The sequence below is a fragment of the Macaca fascicularis genome, chromosome 2 (assembly GCF_037993035.2).
Source record: "Macaca fascicularis isolate 582-1 chromosome 2, T2T-MFA8v1.1".
NCBI lineage: Eukaryota > Metazoa > Chordata > Mammalia > Primates > Cercopithecidae > Macaca > Macaca fascicularis.
Genome location: NC_088376.1, coordinates 109,443,734 through 109,463,162, shown reverse-complemented (window position 1 = coordinate 109,463,162; position 19,429 = coordinate 109,443,734). Strand labels below are relative to the sequence as shown.

The following is a 19,429-nucleotide window of genomic DNA, read 5'->3' as shown; positions in this document are numbered from 1 at the left end:
TCATCATTTCTTAAGCCAGGTGATTCATTCATATTTCATTTTAAAGTTTATGTTAAAACTGTTTTCTGTTTGTGTATCAAGCTGACATATCTATTTTTTTTTTTAAATAGGTAATTTCATGCTCCCAAAATGGGACATAAAGTGGTTGTCTTCGACATTTCTGTCGTCAGAGCCTTGTGGGAAACTCGTGTGAAGAAGCACAAAGCTTGGCAGAAGAAGGAGGCGGAAAGGCTTGAGAAGAGTGCCTTGGAGAAGTATGTGTTTTCTCAACCTAGTCTTGTAGCTTGTTTGGTGAATAAGGATTTGGACAGGCAGCAGTTGCGTTGTGAAGGAGGATGCTTTTCTTCTGGGATTTCTCACTGTTGCTAACATTTTCCTCATTAAACTTCAGAGCCTTACACTGTTGCTCAGTACAAATATGCAGTTCCTATGATAGCAACACCCCTGGTTATAAGGACCTACCTACCACCCAGGCACCGTGCTAGGCATGAGGAAGACAGAGATGACATGATAAATCCCCCTACAGTAAATGCTGTAGCAGGCTGCCTAGCTAGAGTTCACTGAGCTAACTCACCAGGCTGTCTGGCGCTCTGGAGACCATCTGACTGCCGTCTGGGGCAGCTTGGGGCTACTCTGTTGTGCACTTCAGCCCTTCCCTGTTGAGCTGAATTCTAGGTAAGATTCATTGTGTTGGTGTCATTTTTACTGGGATGAAATGGTGTCATTTGCCTGTCATATACGGTCATGAAATATGAGTAAGAGAGAGTTATGTATATGAACACCAAGTTGAGTGCTTTGGAAAATTTACAAAGTAGAAAGGTTGCAGGTGGCTTTGCATGTGTCTGCAATTTTTATTCCCTGTGGAGAAACCAGAACTGGAACTCATGGATGATGCATTAGGGGTGCTGTTTATATAAAATAGACACAATGGGATTCTGATTGGCAGACCCATTCTCAAAGAAAGTCCCAACCCTACATCAAGTTGGCCAATGATGGTATATTTGCACACTTTAAGTTAAAAACAAGATGTGTAGGGGCCGGGCGCGGTGGCTCATGCCTGTAATCCCAGCACTTTGGGAGGCCGAGGCGGGTGGATCACGAGGTCAGGAGATCGAGACCATCCTGGCTAACATGGTGAAACCCCATCTCTACTAAAAATACAAAAAATTAGCCAGGCATGGTGGCGGGCGCCTGTAGTCCCAGCTACTTGGGAGGCTGAGGCAGGAAGGCAGGATAATAGCATGAACCCGGGAGGCAGAGGTTTCAGTGAGCTGAGATCAAGCCACTGCACTCCAGCCTGGGTGACAAAGCAGGACTCCGTCTCAAAAAAAAAAAAAATATATTCGTAAGGTGCAAATGTATCTACATTCTTGGTTCTCCACTTTTATTAGCTTTTTGGATTAAACAAATACCTATTCTGATCATGCTTGATAATTAAGCTGCTACTGTATTCATCACAGTGGTTTCAGGTGGTTACCACCATCCCTAATTTGCAGATGAGGAAACTGGGACTTAGGTAAGTTGCTCAAGTTCACACACATGGTAAGCGGAAGATGTGGCCAAGCCCTTGCCTCTATGTAATGCTGTAATCACAGGTAGTTAGAACATCTTTTCTCTTGCCACTAATCTGAGATTGTCCAATATGAAGTAAAGGATTGCTTGAGGAGTTTGAGACTAGACTGGGCAACATAGTGAGACTCTGTCTTTACAAACAAACAACAAAAAAGAATTAGAACCCTTAAACCAGAAAGCCCACATGGCAATGCATCCAAGAGACCTACACTCACATAAATCATACAAGGTCCCAGAGCCCAAAATAGCCCCGAGCCCTGCTTTGATTTCTTCCACACACCTAGCATCTGGGGTTACTCTAGACAGAACAAGCTCGCTGCACGGAGGCCCACGCCCTTGGCAGTGGGGAGGGGAGTTAGGGAACACCTGTAGCTGATGCCACTTACTGAGGTTCTTGGAAGAGGAGCCACCTGCAGACACCTGGGGTCTGCAAACTGTGTTCTCTCATCCGCTTTGGAGTGGGATCTGCCCCTTCATCCCTGTCTTTTGTTGTGGTGTTAACAGCTTCATGCATCTCATGTACATAGGTTTGAGCTTGACTTGGGCTCAGTGTCACTGAGCTTGTGCAGTATCTCATCTTAATCTAAGACGGAAAACTTCTTGGGTATTTGTTTGGCTTTTCTAGCCCAAGATAAGAAAAACAGTCACCAAGTTGGCTGGGCAGATAAGGAGGAATGTGAGGTAGGGTTGGGGAGGAATGTGCATGTTTAAGAGAGGAACTTAGTTTCTCAGGCTCCTCAGAAATGGGGGTAAGTAAATTTGCTGTCTTTACAGGTGTTTTTGAGCTTCCATAATATAATTCATACTGTGATCATTAGTACTATTTGAGGGTTAACTTTTTGTTTCTCAGGATCTGTTTACTGTGCAGAGGAGGAAATAATATGTTGAAAAATTAATGCCTGCTTGATTATAAAAGGCAACTATTTGGTTAATTTAAATTTACTGAAACAAATAAAACCTTCCAGCTTGTTCTGTTACCTCACTTTAGAGTATCTCATCCTGTAATGCTGTAGTTGTTCCATGAAGTATATACTGACACTTAAAAATTATAAGTAGAGATAAAATATGAAATATCACTCTCTCCGAATGAAGCTGGATCATTTAGAGCAGAGGTTCCCAAGCCCCGGGCTGGCCTGTTAGGAACTGGGCCGCACAGCAGGACCGCCCGAGCTCCGCCTCCTGTCAGATCAGTGGCAGCGTTAGATTCTCATAGGAGCACAAACCCTTTTGTGAATTGTGCATACGAGGGATCTAGGTTGCCCACTGCTTATGAGAATCTAATGCCTGATGATCTGAGGTGGAGCAGTTTTATCCCGAAACCATCCCCCAACCCCTCATCCGTGGAAAAATTGTCTTCCATGAAACTGGTCCCTGGTGCCAAAAAGTTGAGGACTGCTGATTTAGAGAGAGAAATTAAAGAGTTATTGTTAGGCTCTAAGTGAAGATTTTCTTCTCCATTGAGGCTGTTTGCCGTCTGGGCTTAAGGAAAAGGTATTTTATTTTCACATTTATTGATTTAATTAGTAGAACTCTAATGGCATTTTTTTTGGGTATGTTTATTGAATATTTGGCATTCTACTAAAACTGAGTTGAGAGGAAGATTTCACGTTCAATTATACGGGTGATAGAGTGAAAAGACAATGAATTCTATTCATTTTAATTACTCTCAAGGAAGAGAATGGAATTAAAAAAATAGTTTATATTTCCTTCACTTTCCTATCATTAGTTTTCAAAGGGAATAAGACATAAAATATTTAAGAAAGAAAATAAGACATAAAATAAGACAAAAATACTTAAGAAAGAAATAAAAAATAGATTTGGTATATAATTATTTTTAATGGGGTACATCTAATTTTCTTTTTTCTCCATTTTATATTGGCTGTACCAAAATATGTGAAATATTTATAACAATTTGTAATATGTGCTATAGGAATACTATATTACATAGGGATGAACTGGTATCATCTGATTATATTGCTAGGATCTGCCCTTAGGTTCAGTCTAAGAAATGAGGAAAGAAAAGTTAGAGACATTAATCTGAAAAGTGCCCACTGAATACAAGAACTTGCAGTGACTGTGCTGTTGGTTTTAAAAATTTTGGAGCGATTGCTTCTAACAGAAGTTCCAGCAGCATGTCTTTGAACTAGAGTCTGCCCCTTGTCCTGACTGCTACAGTAAGATCTAAATCTACAGGTAGATATTTAAAATTCATTTTTATCATATAGTTATAAAACTAAATCCCACGGAAAAGCTAATAAGGAAAAGCAACAATTCCAAGCCCCTACAACATCTCCCAGAGGAGCCCACTTCTCTTTCAGCACTTTCTTCTGCTTTTAAATTCGTATCCCTTCATGTGCTCACACACACACACACACACACACACACACACACATATATTTTAATTTTTTTGAGACAAGTCTCTTCCTGTTGCCCAGGCTGGAGTGCAATGGTGTGATCATAGCTCACTGCAGTCTTGACCTCCAGGGCCTAAGCAGTCCTCCTAGCTCAGCCTCCTGAGTAGCTGGGACTAGAGGCATGTGCCACCAGTCCCGCTTTTTTTTTTTTCTTGTGATTTTTTGTAGAGACAGGGGTCTCACTTTGTTTCCCAGGCTGGTCTCAAACTTTGGCCTCAAGTGTTCCTCCCACCTGAGCCACCTTACCCGGCAATATTTTTAAATCTATCACTTTCGTTACATTACTTATAGACTTCATATGTAGATCCTGAAGCCCCGACTCATTGATTGCTGGGTACTTTTCCCTGACGCAGCTCACTGGGACTGAGACCTATAGAGCTGTGCCAGCCAGTGCTGTCAGCAAAATACTTTTTTTCAAATGTTCCAGCTTCCCTCAGCTGAATGGCAAGCATGAAACTCCAGCAATATCTGAAATGGTTTCTTAAAAGCAAAACATCTGATTAAGAAGGTGACATTTGCATGTAGACCTGGGGAGCCAGCCTTGCAGAAATCTAAGAACAAGGGTTCCAGGCAGGCAGAACAGCAAATGCAAATGCCCTGAGGCAAGCGTTTTCCCGGATATTCAATGAAGAGCAAGGAGACCAGTGCGACTGCGCCAGAAGATCAAGTGAGGGCAGAGGGGATGAGGTCAGAGCCACAAGGGGAGGGACACAGGTCTGTAGGGCCTTGTAGATCATGCTGTGTGAGAAGAGAAGCCAGTAAGAGGTGTGTGTGGGCAGAGGCATGATGTGATTGACTTTGTAAGAGGCTCACTCAAGCTGCTGGGTGAGTTTGGACCACAGGGAGGCAGGGGTGGTGACAGTAAGCAGAAGATGGTGGCTTGGACCAGCGTGGAAGCAGTGAAGATGATGAGGAGTGGATGGATTCTGATAAAACTGGCCATATTTGTTGATGGATTTGATATGTGGTATGAAGGAAAGCATGGAGTCAAAGATGACCCTGAGATTTTTGGCCAGAGCTGCTGGAAGCCTTTTACTGAGTTTTGGGGTCGAAGATCAGGAGTTTGTGCTGATCAAAAGTTTGTCACTGGGATCACATGTTAACTTTGAGATGCCTTTTAGGCATCCAGGTGGAGATGTTGGAGAGGCAGTTTGATACAGGAGGCTGGATTCAATGAGAAAGTCTTGGCTGGAGATATACATGTGAGCATGGTCAGTATATAGATGTATTTAAAGCCACAAGCTGGAAGGTATCTAAAGAACGAGTGCAGACAGGGAAGAGGCCCAAGGGTTGGGTGTTGGGCACTTGGAAATCCAGAGGCTGAGAAGATGAGGAGGAAGCAGCACAGTGTCTAGAGAGGTAGGAGGGTAACCAGCAGAGTGAGGCATCCTGGAAGCCAAGTGCCAAAAAGCCTTCGAGGAGGAGGAAGTGATTGGCTGTGTCAAATGCTACAGATGGATCAGATAAGATGAGGACTGGGATTTGCCCACTGGGTTAGCAAAGTGGTGGTCATTGATGACCTTGATGAGAGGCTTGTTTCAAAAGACAAGTGAGGGTGACTGAAGTGGATTCAACAGAGAATGAGGGAGAAGAGAATTGTAGCTATGAGCAAGGACAACTCTTTCATGGAGTTTTGCTATAAAGTGGAGCAGAGACACAGGCCCATGGGAGACATGGGGTGGGGTTAAGGATGGGAGAAATAACTGCATATTTGTGCACTGAAGAGAAGGATGCACAAGCGGAAATACTGATGAGGGAGAACTTCTGTGGTAATGCCCTTGAATCAATGGGAGGCTGGCCCTTGTGATCATGGGCAGGGTTTGGCTGTCGGTAGGATCTTGGAATGTTCTTCCAGGGGAACAGAAAGGAAGGCAGAGGCTATGGGAACAGATGCAAATAGGTGGTGTAGATGCCCAGGGAGTTTGTGGAAATTCTGTTGTCTTTCATCTCTTTTCTCTGGGAACCAGGAAGTTCACATCATGAGTTGAGAATGAGGATGGGGTGGGTGGTAATGGAGTTTTGACTGAAAGGGAGAAAATGTGAAACAGTCATCTGGGGCTTGGGAAGAGGAATAGTCTTGGGAGGTATGGTATGACTCCTGGGCAACAGTGAGGGGCCCCTGAGTTAGTGGTTATCCATTCAAAGCCAGACCAGTGTGCAAGGTTGTGAGTTTTCCTTCATCTCATTTACTGTGTGGGGGCAGGTGTAGAGCAGGGAGATAATGGATACAAACTAAACTGTGATTTGTTCAAGTGACGGCAAGAGAGGGGCAAGGGAGTTAAGGATGGATGCCAGGAGATGATTACAATGGGAGCCAAGAAATATATTTTTATAAAAGGCCTATTGAAGGGTAATTGATGTCCAATGAATGATTCACATTTAAAGTGTACAATCTGAAAAATTTTGACATATGTATTCCCCCATAAAACTGTCAATGATCATATTCATCACTTTTTTTTTTTTTTTGAGATGGAGTCTTGCTCTGTCTCCCAGGCTGGAGTGCTGTGGCTGGATCTCAGCTCACTGTAAGCTCCGCCTCCCAGGTTTACGCCTTTCTCCTGCCTCAGCCTCCCAAGTAGCTGGGACTATAGGCGCCCGCCACCTCGCCCGGCTAGTTTTTTGTATTTTTTTTTTAGTAGAGACGGGGTTTCACTGTGTTAGCCAGGATGGTCTCGATCTCCTGACCTCGTGATCCACCCATCTCAGCCTCCCAAAGTGCTGGGATTACAGGCTTGAGCCACCGCGCCCGGCCCATATTCATCACTTTAAAAGTGATTCCAACCCAGGTTTGTTCTGCCTGTGCACAGTAAGCCAATAACTGGGACAACAGGTTTTGCAAAAGAGAAAAGATTTTCCTCACAAGTCTGCTAAGCAAGGAGACAGGAGAACAAATCTCAAATCCATCTCCCTAAAAGTAGGGCTTGGGGATATTCATGGGATAGAAAGTGGGGTAGTCTAAAGTATGGTGAAATGTGATTGGTGGGTAGAAAAGGTGAGGTAATCAGGGTTTACAGAAGCATAATCAGGCCACGTGACTCTTCACCGGATATGTGTTCAGAGAATGGCAGTGTTAGCATGATCTGAGGTTGGAGTTTTTGGCCCTCTGATGTCAAAGGTCAATCTTTTGGCACCCCTGCAAGCCTTGCAAGCTGAGTTGAGGGGTCAGTGGTTTGGACTGGACAGGGGCTGCCCCTGAAAAACAGCTTGAGTAACCATTGCCATGGCGATCCATGCCTCAGAGATGTTATCTGTAAGGAAGCTAGTGAGAGTTTAGCATATTGTTTGGCTACGTGACTTTTAGCTATATAGTTTAGGATCTACCAGAAGTAAGTGATTAGATGCAAACAAGGCAGGTTAAGTCTGGCGGGCTTAAATCAGGTGAGCCCTTGGTTTCCAAAGTTTCTTCTTCACTCTTTGTAATTCTTTCCTGTCATCCCCCAGCCCCATTCCCCAACTCCATCTCCAGGCAATCACTACTTTCTATCACTATATTCTGCATTTATTGGAGTTTCATATGTATATTTGTTTTTGAGAAGGGATTTCACTCTGTCACCCTGACTGGAGTGCAGTGATGTGATCTTGGCTTACTGTAGCCTCAACCTCCCTGGCTCAAGTTATCCTCCCACCACAGCCTCCCAAGTAACTGGGACTGCTGGTTATGGAAGATCCATGCCACTATGCTTGGCTAATTAAACATTTTTTTTTTTTTCTAGAGATGGAGTCTCACTATGTTGCTCAGGCTGGTCTTGAATTCCTGGGCTCAAACTGTCCTCCTTCCTTGGCCTCCCAAAGTTGCTGGGATTATAGGCATAAGCCACAATGCCCAGCCATATATTCTTCTTTTTCTGGTTTCTTTCATGTTTAGATTCACTCATGTAGCATGTATCTGTGGTTCATTTCTCTATTGCTGAGTAGTAAGAAACTACATTTTTTCATTCATTCACCTGTGAATGTGCATTTGGGTTGTTTTCAGTTTGGAGCTATAAAACTGATGTGAACACATACATTGGTCTTTGTATGGACATGTGCTTTCTTTTCTCTTGTGTGAGTACCTAGGAGTGGAATGTGTGGATCATCCAGTAACAGTACCTTTATAAAAGCCATTGGAACATAGAGGGTTGATGACTGGGAGGGTCCAGCTGTGTCCAAACTGCCCTCCCCTCATGGCTACCCTTTCCGCCACATACAGCACACCCAAGGAATGAGTCTGCTCCTCTCCCCTAATTACTGACGTTTAACCACCAGGCCCTAGCCCTGCTGCTAATCTTTTTTTTTTTTTGAGATGGAGTCTCGCTTTGTCACCCAGGCTGGAGTGCAGTGGCGCGATCTTGGCTCACTGCAAGCTCTGCCTCCCGGGTTCACGCCATTCTCCTGGCTCAGCCTCCGAGTAGCTGGGACTACAGGCGCCGCCACCATGCCCGGCTAATTTTTTGTATTTTTAGTAGAGACAGGGTTTCACCGTGTTAACCAGGATGGTCTCGATCTCCTGACCTCGTGATCCACCCGCCTCGGCCTCCCAAAGTGCTGGGATTACAGGCATGAGCCACTGCGCCCGGCAATCTTTTGTGACCCTCCTAACTTGATTGGGTGAAAGACTCAGTGGATGAAGCACTGACGAGAATCTTTACAGGCAGCTGACTTCCTTTCTAAGGGTCCTCCCAGCTTTGATTCAGGGCTGTCTTTGGGAGCTTCTAGCTCTGTGTCTTCTGCTTGCCTTCTTGGTGGCTTTGATCCTCTCGTTTCCCTCCTCACGCATTCTACTCTTGGTATTTGCACATCACATTTAGTCAAGAGTGGGAAATTGTGATCATATGAAGCAAAGAACTAATGCTGAGTGCCCAGTGGGTAAAACTAAAATCAGACAGTATTGAAAGCAAATGGAACTACGTAGATGAAAGGTGGACACAACTTAATGAGCCCTGAAAATCCCAAGACAAGAAGGGCCCAGGGAAAGAGGTTGGGCTGTCTCTCCCCATGTCTCAGTGTCCCTGCTGACCTTCTGACCCTAACTGGTATTAAAGGATAATTTGCAAAAAAGGTGAAACCATGATTCTGTAGCAGATATAAAAGGAACATCCATTAAACACTTTATTTTTCTCATTATTTATAAGAGGGAAACTGTAAAATGTTACAACAAGCTCAAAGGAGAATCCAAAGGACAGACATTGAGAGACTAGGAATATTGAATACATTTGAAAATGAAGCAGCTGGGCACAGTGGCTGACACCTGTAATCCCAGCACTTTGGGAGGCCGAGGTGGGTGGATCACCTTAGGTCAGGAGTTCGAGACAAGCCTGGCCAACAGTGAGAAACCCTGTCTCTACTAAAAATGCAAAAATTAGCTGGGTGTGGTGGCAGGCGCCTGTAATCCCAGCTACTTGGGAGGCTGAGGCAGGAGAATTGCTTGAACCCGGGAGGCGGAGGTTGCAGTGAGCTGAGACTGCACCATTGCACTCCAGCCTGGGTGACAGAGCAAAACTCTGTCTCAAAAAAAACAAACCAAAAAAAAGGGGAGCAAATTGGTGTTGTTGGGGGTGGGAGAGGGTTGTCCCTCCACTGGGTAAAATTTATGTGTGTTTATGGATAAGAATTATGTGTATGGCTTTTCATTTTCTACAAGTTAACTTTACTTTCTACAGAGTTATAAAATAGCTTAGTCAAAGTCAAAGGTACATTCCTATAGAATCGGAGAATCCCCTGGAGGCTCTGGTATTCCAGGAAAAGGCTATCCAGCTGTGTTTTGCTTCTTTCAAAGTCTGAAATTTCTCCTTACACTTGACAGTACCTGGTGGTCCAGACCGGGACTTCCCGCATGCCCAGTCCTGGAAGATGGTCTTGTCCCAGGGGCAGTAAACCTTCAGACCCCTCCTAACCACTCCAATGGCAGGCTTGCCTGTGCCCGACAGTGCCACCCTACAGCCTGACTGAGACTCTGAACCACCCTTCCTTCAGATAACAGCAGAGAGTTTCCACACTACGATTGTTCCCTGACCATGGGGCTTATCTCATACTTATTTAGTGTATATACTGCCTTGGGCCATGTGGAGACCAAGTCTGCATCTGCAGCTTGTTTCTAAAGTAGTGCCCGGAAGACCTGAATCCTGACTGCCACCAGGTTCCCAGTTGGGCTGAGTAGGGTCTGGAACGCTTTTCTGAGTGTGGAATGCATCTAAGCCCCTATCAAATGTGGGCTACCTTATTTTGAGTCAGACAACATCTGTGTTTGATGGTTTTGAAGGAAAACCACAAAACATCTGTTTTGCATCACATAGAATATGTTAAAGGCCTCAAACAGAAAACAAATTCCTAAATGAAGAAAGGCCCACCAGGTGCAGAGCCCTGTTCTGACAGCTGTGTGGGCATCTGAAGGGCTGTGAGACATGCCAGCTGTCATCATGGAGCTTAGCATCCAGCTGGGGGATAAGTTATGGATGTGGAAAGCTCTAAAAGATAGGTCAGAAAATTAGTGACACATGGGTGGTGAGGTTTGGTGTGGATGCTGAGTCCTCAGCCAGCTGCAGTGTCTGAGTGGACCTCAGGTCCATCTACTGGCATGAAATTCCCCAAGGTGACTGATAGTGACATTCCAAAGTCAGGTGTTTTATACACTGGAGTTCCTCTGCATTTCTATTCAAATACCCTTGAAAGATAGGTGAATCCCTGTGGCCCTGCACTTTTTTAAAACTGAGGTTGGCGTGATATAATTTCAAAGGAAATGATAATTAAACGCATAGCCAGAAATTCCATCTAACCCATCTTCTCTACTTTTTAAGTTAAAGTTACTAATATTTCACAAAAGGGTTTAGGGTTTCCCCTGCACCCCCACAGCAGGGAGGAAAGAGGAAGGGAGTGCTTACGTAGGCCTGTGAATGATAAGGAGAGCACCCATGCCCAGGTGGCTGACTCACTTCTCTAGGCAGTGATGGCCAGTCCCCAGGAGAGTAACTGTGACCCCTGCTGCCTGTTTTAGGATAAAGGAGGAGTGGAACTTTGTGGCCGAATGCAGGAGGAAGGGCATCCCTCAGGCTGCATACTGCAAGAATGGCTTCATAGACACCAGCGTGCGGCTTCTGGACAAGATTGAAAGGAACGCTCTCACAAGGCAGAGTTCACTTCCCAAGGACAGAGGCAAACGGAGCAGTGCGTTTGTGTTCGAACTTTCTGGGGAGCACTGGACGGTGAGTTGAGGCAGTTCTCGCCCAATGCAGTGCTGTGGTCGATGACTGCTGCTTGCCTGAGCCCAAGGATGAATGAATGAATGCTTTTGCCTTTAGAGGCGGTTCTTCTGTCCCTTCCTCAGGGAAACGCAGCGCAGTCCTGGAAGCAGTGATGGGACCCACTTGGATACCTCTGTGGCTGAGCAGCTGGGATGCCTGCGCCCGCTCCTGGACAGCACAATCTTTCAGGATGCATTCCTCTCCTGTCCCCTGCCCCAGTCTCTTAACATAATTCTTTGCCTTTAGAAAACATTAATTTAAGTGACAGCGCCTTTCATTCATCTAACACCCTGGCAGTGGGCAATTACTTACTTGCCAAAGTGCCGTAGGGCAGCAAAGGAATTCTGCAGATCCTTTTTCTGGTTTTCCTGTCCTGAGATTCTGAGGCCAGGGCAAAGACAATTCCATCTTTCTTTCCTCAGGCCCCATAATAACTTGGGCTATTGCCCATTTCATTGGGACAGAGTTCCCTAGGACCCTCCCTCCATCTCTTTCTATCCTGCCATTTTGTGTCTTTTTTTTTTTTTTTGTTCAAGAGTCTTGCTCTGTCACCCAGGCTGGAGTACAGTGGCGAGATCTCAGTTTCCCGAGTCGCTGGGACTACAGGTGCGCACCACCACGCCTGGCTAATTTTTGTATTTTTAGTAGAGACGGGATTTCACCATGTTGGCCAGGCTGGTCTCGAACTCCTGACCTCAGGTGATCTGCCTGCCTCGGCCTCCCAAAGTGCTGGGATTACAGGCAAGAGTCACTTTGCCTGGGCTTTGTTATTTTTTTTCTAGAGGAGGGGTTTTGCCAGGTTGCCCAGGCTGGTCTTGAATTCCTGAGCTTGAGCCTATTACCCTGCCATTTTGGGACTAAAAGGACTCGGTAGAGAGACTAAATATTTGGCATGACCTGGGGCTGTCTTTTATTAGCCATGTGATCCGAGGTGGTTTTTATCATTTGATAAAAATGCATATCACTTTTATGGGTTTTTATCATTCTTCTCAGCAAAATGCTGCTAATGCTTGACCTGACCCTATCTGAGGGCTATTGAGAGGATGAAGTGCATGAATATTCTGTGAAGTATGCAGTTCTCCAAAAATGCGACAGTTTATTGTTGTAAACCTCTTTGCTGTTCTTTCCCTTGCATCCCCATCATTGAGATCAGTAGGTAATGGGCTGCCTATTCCGAGGCACGAAGGGAGGCATGTCTGGGTTGTTAATTAAATATTGTTGGCCGGTAAACATGATCCTGGGTAAGCCACTTACCCTCATGGAGAACCTGCCATGAGCCCTCATGTTTCACAATCTATCTTTTGAAAATCATTGTAAAGTGTATTTATTTATTTATTTATTTATTTATTTATTATTATTATTTTGAGATGGAGTCTCTCTCTGTCGCCCAGGCTGGAGTGCAGTGGTGTGATCTCGGCTCACTGCAAGCTCCACCTCCCGGGGTTCACACCATTCACTTGCCTCAGCCTCCCAAGTAGCTGGGACCATAGGCACCCGCCACCACATCTGGCTAAATTTTTGTATTTTTTAGTAGAGACGGAGTTTCACTGTGTGAACCAGGATGGTCTCACTCTCCTGACCTCGTGATCCGCCCGCCTCGGCCTCCCAAAGTGCTGGGATTACAGGCATGAGCCACTGCGTCTGGCCTGTAAAGTGTGTTTAATGTGCCCGGTATGGTAAGGGGAATGGGAAGATGGTTAGGATTTAGCAGGCTCGGAGAGACCCCCATTGTGAACCAGGTGGATGGCGTCCTCCCCATACTCCATCCCCTAAGCTGTACTCTGTTGTGACTGAGTACGGGAGAGTCCAGGAAGACTCTGGGCCCCACATATTCATTAGAGTGAATTTCAGTTACCGTTTTCCTCCCCCAGAGAGCTGGTGCTTCGGCCTCACCTCTGACTAAGGAGTGAAAAGCTGTGTGTGTTAAGGGATTTTGCAACCTCTTAGAGTCTCTGTGGCAGTGAGGGAGTTGTGGCCTCTAAAGTCACACCTGGCAGCCTGCCTGGCCCCTGCAAGAGGTCAGGAGGGAAGGAATGGGCTGTGGAGCTTCTGGGGCCTTAGGGACTAGGTAGAGAGAGATCTGCTAGGGTCCTTAGGGCTGGCTGAGGCTGTGTGGCCAGGTTGGGCTGGGGGCTGGGGCTCCTGTTTTGAGCCAGAAGCTCTCAGACCCCAGACCCTGCTCTTTTAGGGGAGGTCCTGAATTTTATTTTCCAGCCCTTCAATAGGATTTGTCATTTTTACTACCACCCCATGTTTAATTTCCCAGAGCTGTTTGCTGTTTGTTTTTTCAAAGGGATGAATTCTGTGAAGTGGCTTTATTTTTCCACTTTTACAGATATCTCTTAATCTTAGCTTTTAAAATGTTGTTCTGTTTTTATTTTGCAGGGTAATGGCTTTTCTGCTTTTCTTAGCTATCTTGGGATCAATCTTTTTTTTTTTCTTTTCCTCTTTTATTTTTTGTTTGTTTTTTGAGACAGAGCCTTGCTTAGTCACTCCATCTGGAGTGCAGTGGCATGAGCATGGCTCACTGTAGCCTCTATCTCCTGAACTCAAGCGATCCTTCCACCTTAGCCTTCTCTGTAGCTGGAACCAACAGGTGCATGCCACCACACTCAGCTAATTTAAATTTTTTATTTTAAAGATGGAGTCTCACTTTGTTGTCCAGGCTGGTCTTGAACTCCGGGGCTCAAGTGATTGTCTTGCCTTAGCCTCCCAAAGTGCTGGATAGTTTTTTTGTGGGGATGGGGATGTTTTCTTGTTTCAGAGCTTCCTTTTTCTTTTAGGGTGTGTCTTTTTTTTTTTTTTTTTGAGGCGGAGTCTTGCTGTGTCGGCCAGGCTGGAGTGTAGCGGCGTCTTCTCGGCTCACTGCAAGCTCCGCCTCCTGGGTTCATGCCATTCTCCTGCCTCAGCCTCCTGAGTAGCTGGGACTATAGGCACCCGCCACCTTGCCCGACTAATTTTCTGTATTTTTAGTAGAGATGGGATTTCACCGTGTTAGCCAGGATGGTCTCGATCTCCTGACCTCGTGATCCACCCACCTCAGCCTCCTAAAGTGCTGGGATTACAAGCCTGAGCCACCGCGCCCGGCCAGGGTGTGTGTCTTTATCTTGCATGTTGGGACTTTTCTTGGAGGTCTGGAGACACTGGGTTGTCCAGAGCACTAACAAGCTGACCAGAAACTCTGAGTGTGTGTCGGGCACACTTCGCTTTTGAAGACGTTGCTGTAAAGTCCCCATCTCACTGGTGCCTCCCCTCTCCTATTCATGATTATTCATGAATGTTCATGAATGCACATTTGTGATTTGTCTGGAGCTATGAGAGTATACAGGGAAGGATCTTGTCAGTTCCTGGGACAGACAGAATCTCAGCATTCATCACTCATCATCTGATTGCCACCTCCCCTGCCTCAGCGGTGCCTGAGGTACCCCAGTTCAGGGACTTTGTTGAACCTCCTCCAGTGAATAAGCCTCACTGTAATTGCCAGGTGGCATGGATGGGGGTCAAGGTTCTGGTCCTCAGACTTTGAACCTGATCTCTTTCTTTGGGCCCTGCCTTCAGCTCTCACTTCCAGGGATACCAGGCTCTTCTACTACCAACTCTCTGGTGGCTTCTGGTGAGAAGCCCCGGTTGTATCTCAGTTGTTTCTGCTGCTGGTCTAAGATTGAGCAGCTCTGGGAAGCCAGGTTACCATCTTCTAGCTGTCTGGTTATCCACATTTCACAGCTGATGTCTCCTTTCCTTTTCTCTTTGCCCTTCTACAAGGTTTATGGCACCTAAAAAGTTCCTATACTGTTGTCTTTAATGGAATTTTGGAGGAGAGCAAAAGTATATGCATACATTCAATCTGTCATTTTTACTCGATTCTTTTCATTTCTATTTAACATGATATCTTAATATTTTTCTTTCTTTCTTTCTTTTCTTTTTCGTTTGAGATGGAGTCTCGCTCTGTCGCCCAGGCTGGAGTGCAGCGGCGTCTTCTCGGCTCACTTCAAGCTCCGTGTCCCGGGTTCACGCCATTCTCCTGCTTCAGCCTCCCGAGTAGCTGGGACTATAGGCGCCCGCCACCTCGCCCGGCTAATTTTTTGTATTTTTAGTAGAGATGGGATTTCACTGTGTTAGCCAGGATGGTCTCGATCTCCTGACCTCGTGATCTGCCCACCTCAGCCTCCCAAAGTGCTGGGATTATAGCCGTGAGCCACCGTGCCCGGCCTATCTTAATATCTTTCTTGTTAAAAATAGTCATGAACATAATTTTAGAAATGTAATAATCTTTCATGTGTGCCATAATTGAAAGAGTGGAATGAGATAGGTTATTTATGAGGCAGTTAGCACGTTGAAGTTTCAATGAAGAGATTGTGATTATGAGCCTGTGGTCAGCTCCCTGATGACCCAACTCATTTTGTCTCAGTTCCAGGAGGCAACCCTCTGGCATGGTGTGGGTTCCATTCAGATCAAGTGGTGTCGGGACAGTTTGCCAGGGCCACGTGAAGGGGGCAGGTGGTACCTAGGTAGTTGGCTGCAGAAGCAGTGGCACAGGGCCCTATGCTTGGTTTAATGCTGTGTGCTTACCATCTTGAACTTCTTAATTTTTAATAAGGTGCCCACATTTTCATTTTGCACTAGGCTCTGCAAATTCAGTAGGGGATCCTTACTGTAAGTGATTCACTTAAATGTCTTTGGGGTTTCAGCTTTCCTTTTCCAAAGGGGCTCACTTTGCCTATCAATTTTTTTTTTTTTTAAGATGGAGTCTCACTGTGTTGCCCAGGCTGGAGTGCAGTGGTGCTATTTTGGCTCACTGCAATCTTCTCCTCCTGGTTTCAAGCGATTCTTCTGCCTCAGCCTCCCAAGTAGCTGGGATTACAAGTGCACGCCACCACACCCAGCTAATTTTTGTATTTTTAGTAGAGATGGGGTTTCACCATGTTGGCCAGGCTGGTCTGGAACACTTGACTGCAGGTGATTCACCTGCCTCGGCCTCCCAAAGTGCTGGGATTACAGGCGTGAGCCACCATGCCCAGCCCACTTTGCCTATCTTATGGTACTGTTGCATGAGACAGTGCTAGAGTGAAAGCACTTTTGCAAGTTAACAGCTTAACCCACACGCAGGATGGCAATGGTTGTAAAGCACATTACAAGTACCAAGTACAAAAAGGAAGGATGGCTATGGACTCCATTACTCCCTCCACCTCCCCTTTAGCTGCCATGGAGTTTTCCACACCTCATCCCACCTCCACCCTGTGCTCCAGCCACTTTGCTGATGGTGCGTTGTGGCCAGCTTCTGAGGTCAGGGGACCTGTGTGTCTCATCTTTGCCCCACCCCTCAGTGCTGAGCACCCCTCGCCTGCAATGAGGGCTCGGTAACTCTCTGTGAATTAGATTTCTTCAGCTGGACAAATAGCCTCCCTAACATCTTTAAACGCTTCTTGCTTGACACCTTTACAGTTTTATCCCAGAACACTTGAGCTAGGGGAGGCCTTGGACACTGAGTTCATCAATGTCATTTCAGCAGTGGAGACCCAGGGAGGTGGCGCGACTGGAAAATGGCGGGGCCTCGGCCGGAACTCAGGTGTCCCAGCTGACTGTTTCTCATGCTCTTTCCCTTTCATAGACTCTTAAGAATATTTGGAAATGTGGTGCAGCAAATATTAGAGGTTTATCAAGTACTTCTAAAAGCCACTACAGAGAAAGGGAAACGAAGCAAAATTTTGAAATCGAATGTATAGACAGAACTTAGGGGATGTTAAATTGGTATGTTGCAAATAAATAATACATATTGTGGCTCCAAGTGTGAGTCTGGTTGGTTGTGTTCACTAGGATTTAATTTTAATAACATCATGAATTCACGGCAGTTTTGAAATGGGGCTAATATACGGTTGTGAAGTTGACGGCAACTGCGGTATCTTTGGTTTCTTTTTGAAATGGCCGGAGTGCTGGTGGTTACGCTTCATGCTCTCATGTCTGCTTTCTCTTTCCCTGTTTTAAAATAAATGCTTGGTTTTACACGGCTTTGTGCACATGGAGGAGCTAGTTCTGATTGATGTTATTCTTTCTGTTTTAGGAGCTCCCAGATTCATTGAAGGAGCAGACACACCTGAAAGAATGGCACATAAGCAATACCCTGATTCAAATCATTCCTACATATATTGAGTTATTTCAAGCGATGAGAATTCTGGATCTGCCGAAAAACCAAATCTCACATCTTCCAGCAGAAATCGGTATGTCAACTTAGCAGGGGTCTTCCGGCCTCTGGTGTGTTAAGTAGGCAGCTGTCAGGCAGGTAACAGACACTGTGCAGACACCGTTTTTCCTCTCCTGCTGCCCCAGGAAGTGGCTGGGCGGGGCTGTTTCGAGGCTCCCCAGAGCCGCTTGTTTGCAGCATCCCTTTGGGCGGTGAGGTCGGCATCTCGCCTGTATAACTCAGCACATAGGACACTTGCCAATTGCTCAGAAACCAGAAGTTTCATGAGTGAGCAATACTTTGTTTAGGAGCTCTGTGTTTATTTTCTTTTAGTTTTAAACCTATAAACATGCAATATGCTTATTATAAATGTATTATTCCTATATATTACTCCATTGATAAATCTAGTTTAGCTTATGATGTGTCTTTTTTTTTTTTTTCTTGAGACAGAGTTTCGCTCTTGTTGCCCAGGCTGGAGTGCAATGGCACAATCTTGGCTCACTGCAACCTCTGCCTCCCTGGTTCAAGCGATTCTTCTGCCTCAGCCTCCCAAGCAGCTAGGATTAGAGTCATGTGCCACCATGCCCAGCTGATTTTGTATTTTTTTTAGTAGAGAAGGGCTTTCACCATGTTAGCCAGGCTGGTCTCAAACTCCTGACCTCAGGTGATCTGCCTGCCTCGGCCTCCTAAAGTGTTGGGCTTACAGGTGTGAGCCACCGTAACCAGCCTGATGTCTTTTTGATGGATCAAAATTTTACAATTCTGTCATTATTCAGTTGTGTTATCTTAAAATGAAAATGACAGTGATCATTATTGCTTCTCTTTCTCCTGGGGTGGAAGGAGTGAAGGTCTGGGGCTGCACAGAGCTCCATTCTTACACATGTGCCCTGGGACCAGTGGTTAATCATAGTTATGTGAAAATTTACCAAAAGCCAAGACCCTGTGGGACAGGTGGCTTGTGGGGTCTCTGGTGTTCGTACACATCTTGCTGGCTGTGTCAAGACTACAAGGCTCTGATCACCCTCTTACCCAGGCCAATCTTGGGGATGTTTATGCACATAATAACCTTGAGGGATGAGGTGACACCTGCTCCCGGGCAAAGAGCAGCCTTGCTAACCACTTGCTGTAAAAGCAGTGGGTTCCCCAAGCTTGGGGTTCTCAGCCGTGATGTATATGTGCATCTAACTGGGCCATCTGCGTCACACTTGGTAGACTTAGCTGTAAGGGCAACTGACATCAGTATGCTGTCTTGGAACAGGAGCCTCGTGTCTTCTGCCAGTATCCATGAAACAGGAATAGGCAAAACTTATTAGCGTCTAAGCAGGGTAAAATCAAGTTCTAGATCCAACAAGGACAAGTACTTCTGTTTCCTTGCCTAGTTTCTGGAAAGGTAGAAAGGACCTTAGAATTTTTATGACTGAAAAGTACCATTTTTGACATGTAGGGGTCATTTACCTCCTGCCCCTTTATTTTGCAAATTGGAGAGACCCTCTGATGTTAGCTGACTGAATCATTATCATTTACATATTACACTAAGGAACTTCTTCAGAGCCTGGGCTAGAAGCCAGATTTTGGGCAAGCTCATAGTATATTTAAATAACTGGATAGAGTTTCTGAGGACTGAGTTACTTTCAAAAACTCTTTTTAGGCTGGAGGCATTGGCTCATGCCTGGAATCCCAGCACTTCGGGAGGCAAAGGCGGGCAGATCACTTGAGTCTAGGAGTTTGAGACCAGCCCGGGCAACATGGTGAAATCCCATCTCTACAAAAAGTAAAAAATTAGCCAGGCATGATGGCACGTGCCTGTGGGATCGCTTGAGCCCAGGAGGTTCAGGCTTCAGTGACTGGTGATGGCACCGCTGCACTCCAGCCTGGGTGACAGGGTGAGACCCTGTCTCAAAACAAACAAACAAACAACCAAACAAACAAACAAATAAAACTCCACCCTTTTCAAGTAGAAAGATTCTGTCCTTATACATTTGAGAAGCCACAGTGGTTGACCTAGACTCAAGGATCCTTGTTATCCTGCCAGCTGGGCTTGGGAATCC

At 45.7% G+C, this 19,429-nt stretch overlaps 1 protein-coding gene across 3 annotated transcripts in view; it reads left to right on the top strand.

Annotated features, from left to right (window-relative positions):
• LRRC2 (leucine rich repeat containing 2) overlaps nucleotides 1-19,429 on the top strand; it is a 54,528-nt gene that overhangs the window by 13,734 nt on the left and 21,365 nt on the right. For 2 of the 3 annotated variants that reach the window (XM_005546911.4, XM_015445776.4), the window contains exons 2-4: nucleotides 111-254; nucleotides 10,957-11,164; nucleotides 17,262-17,418. In XM_005546911.4, coding sequence (XP_005546968.2) covers nucleotides 130-254; nucleotides 10,957-11,164; nucleotides 17,262-17,418 — 490 coding nt within the window. In that variant the 5' untranslated portion in view covers nucleotides 111-129. Of the gene's footprint in view, nucleotides 20-110; nucleotides 255-10,956; nucleotides 11,165-17,261; nucleotides 17,419-19,429 lie in introns of all 3 variants that reach the window. The other variant, XM_065540503.2, reaches the window with a different exon arrangement.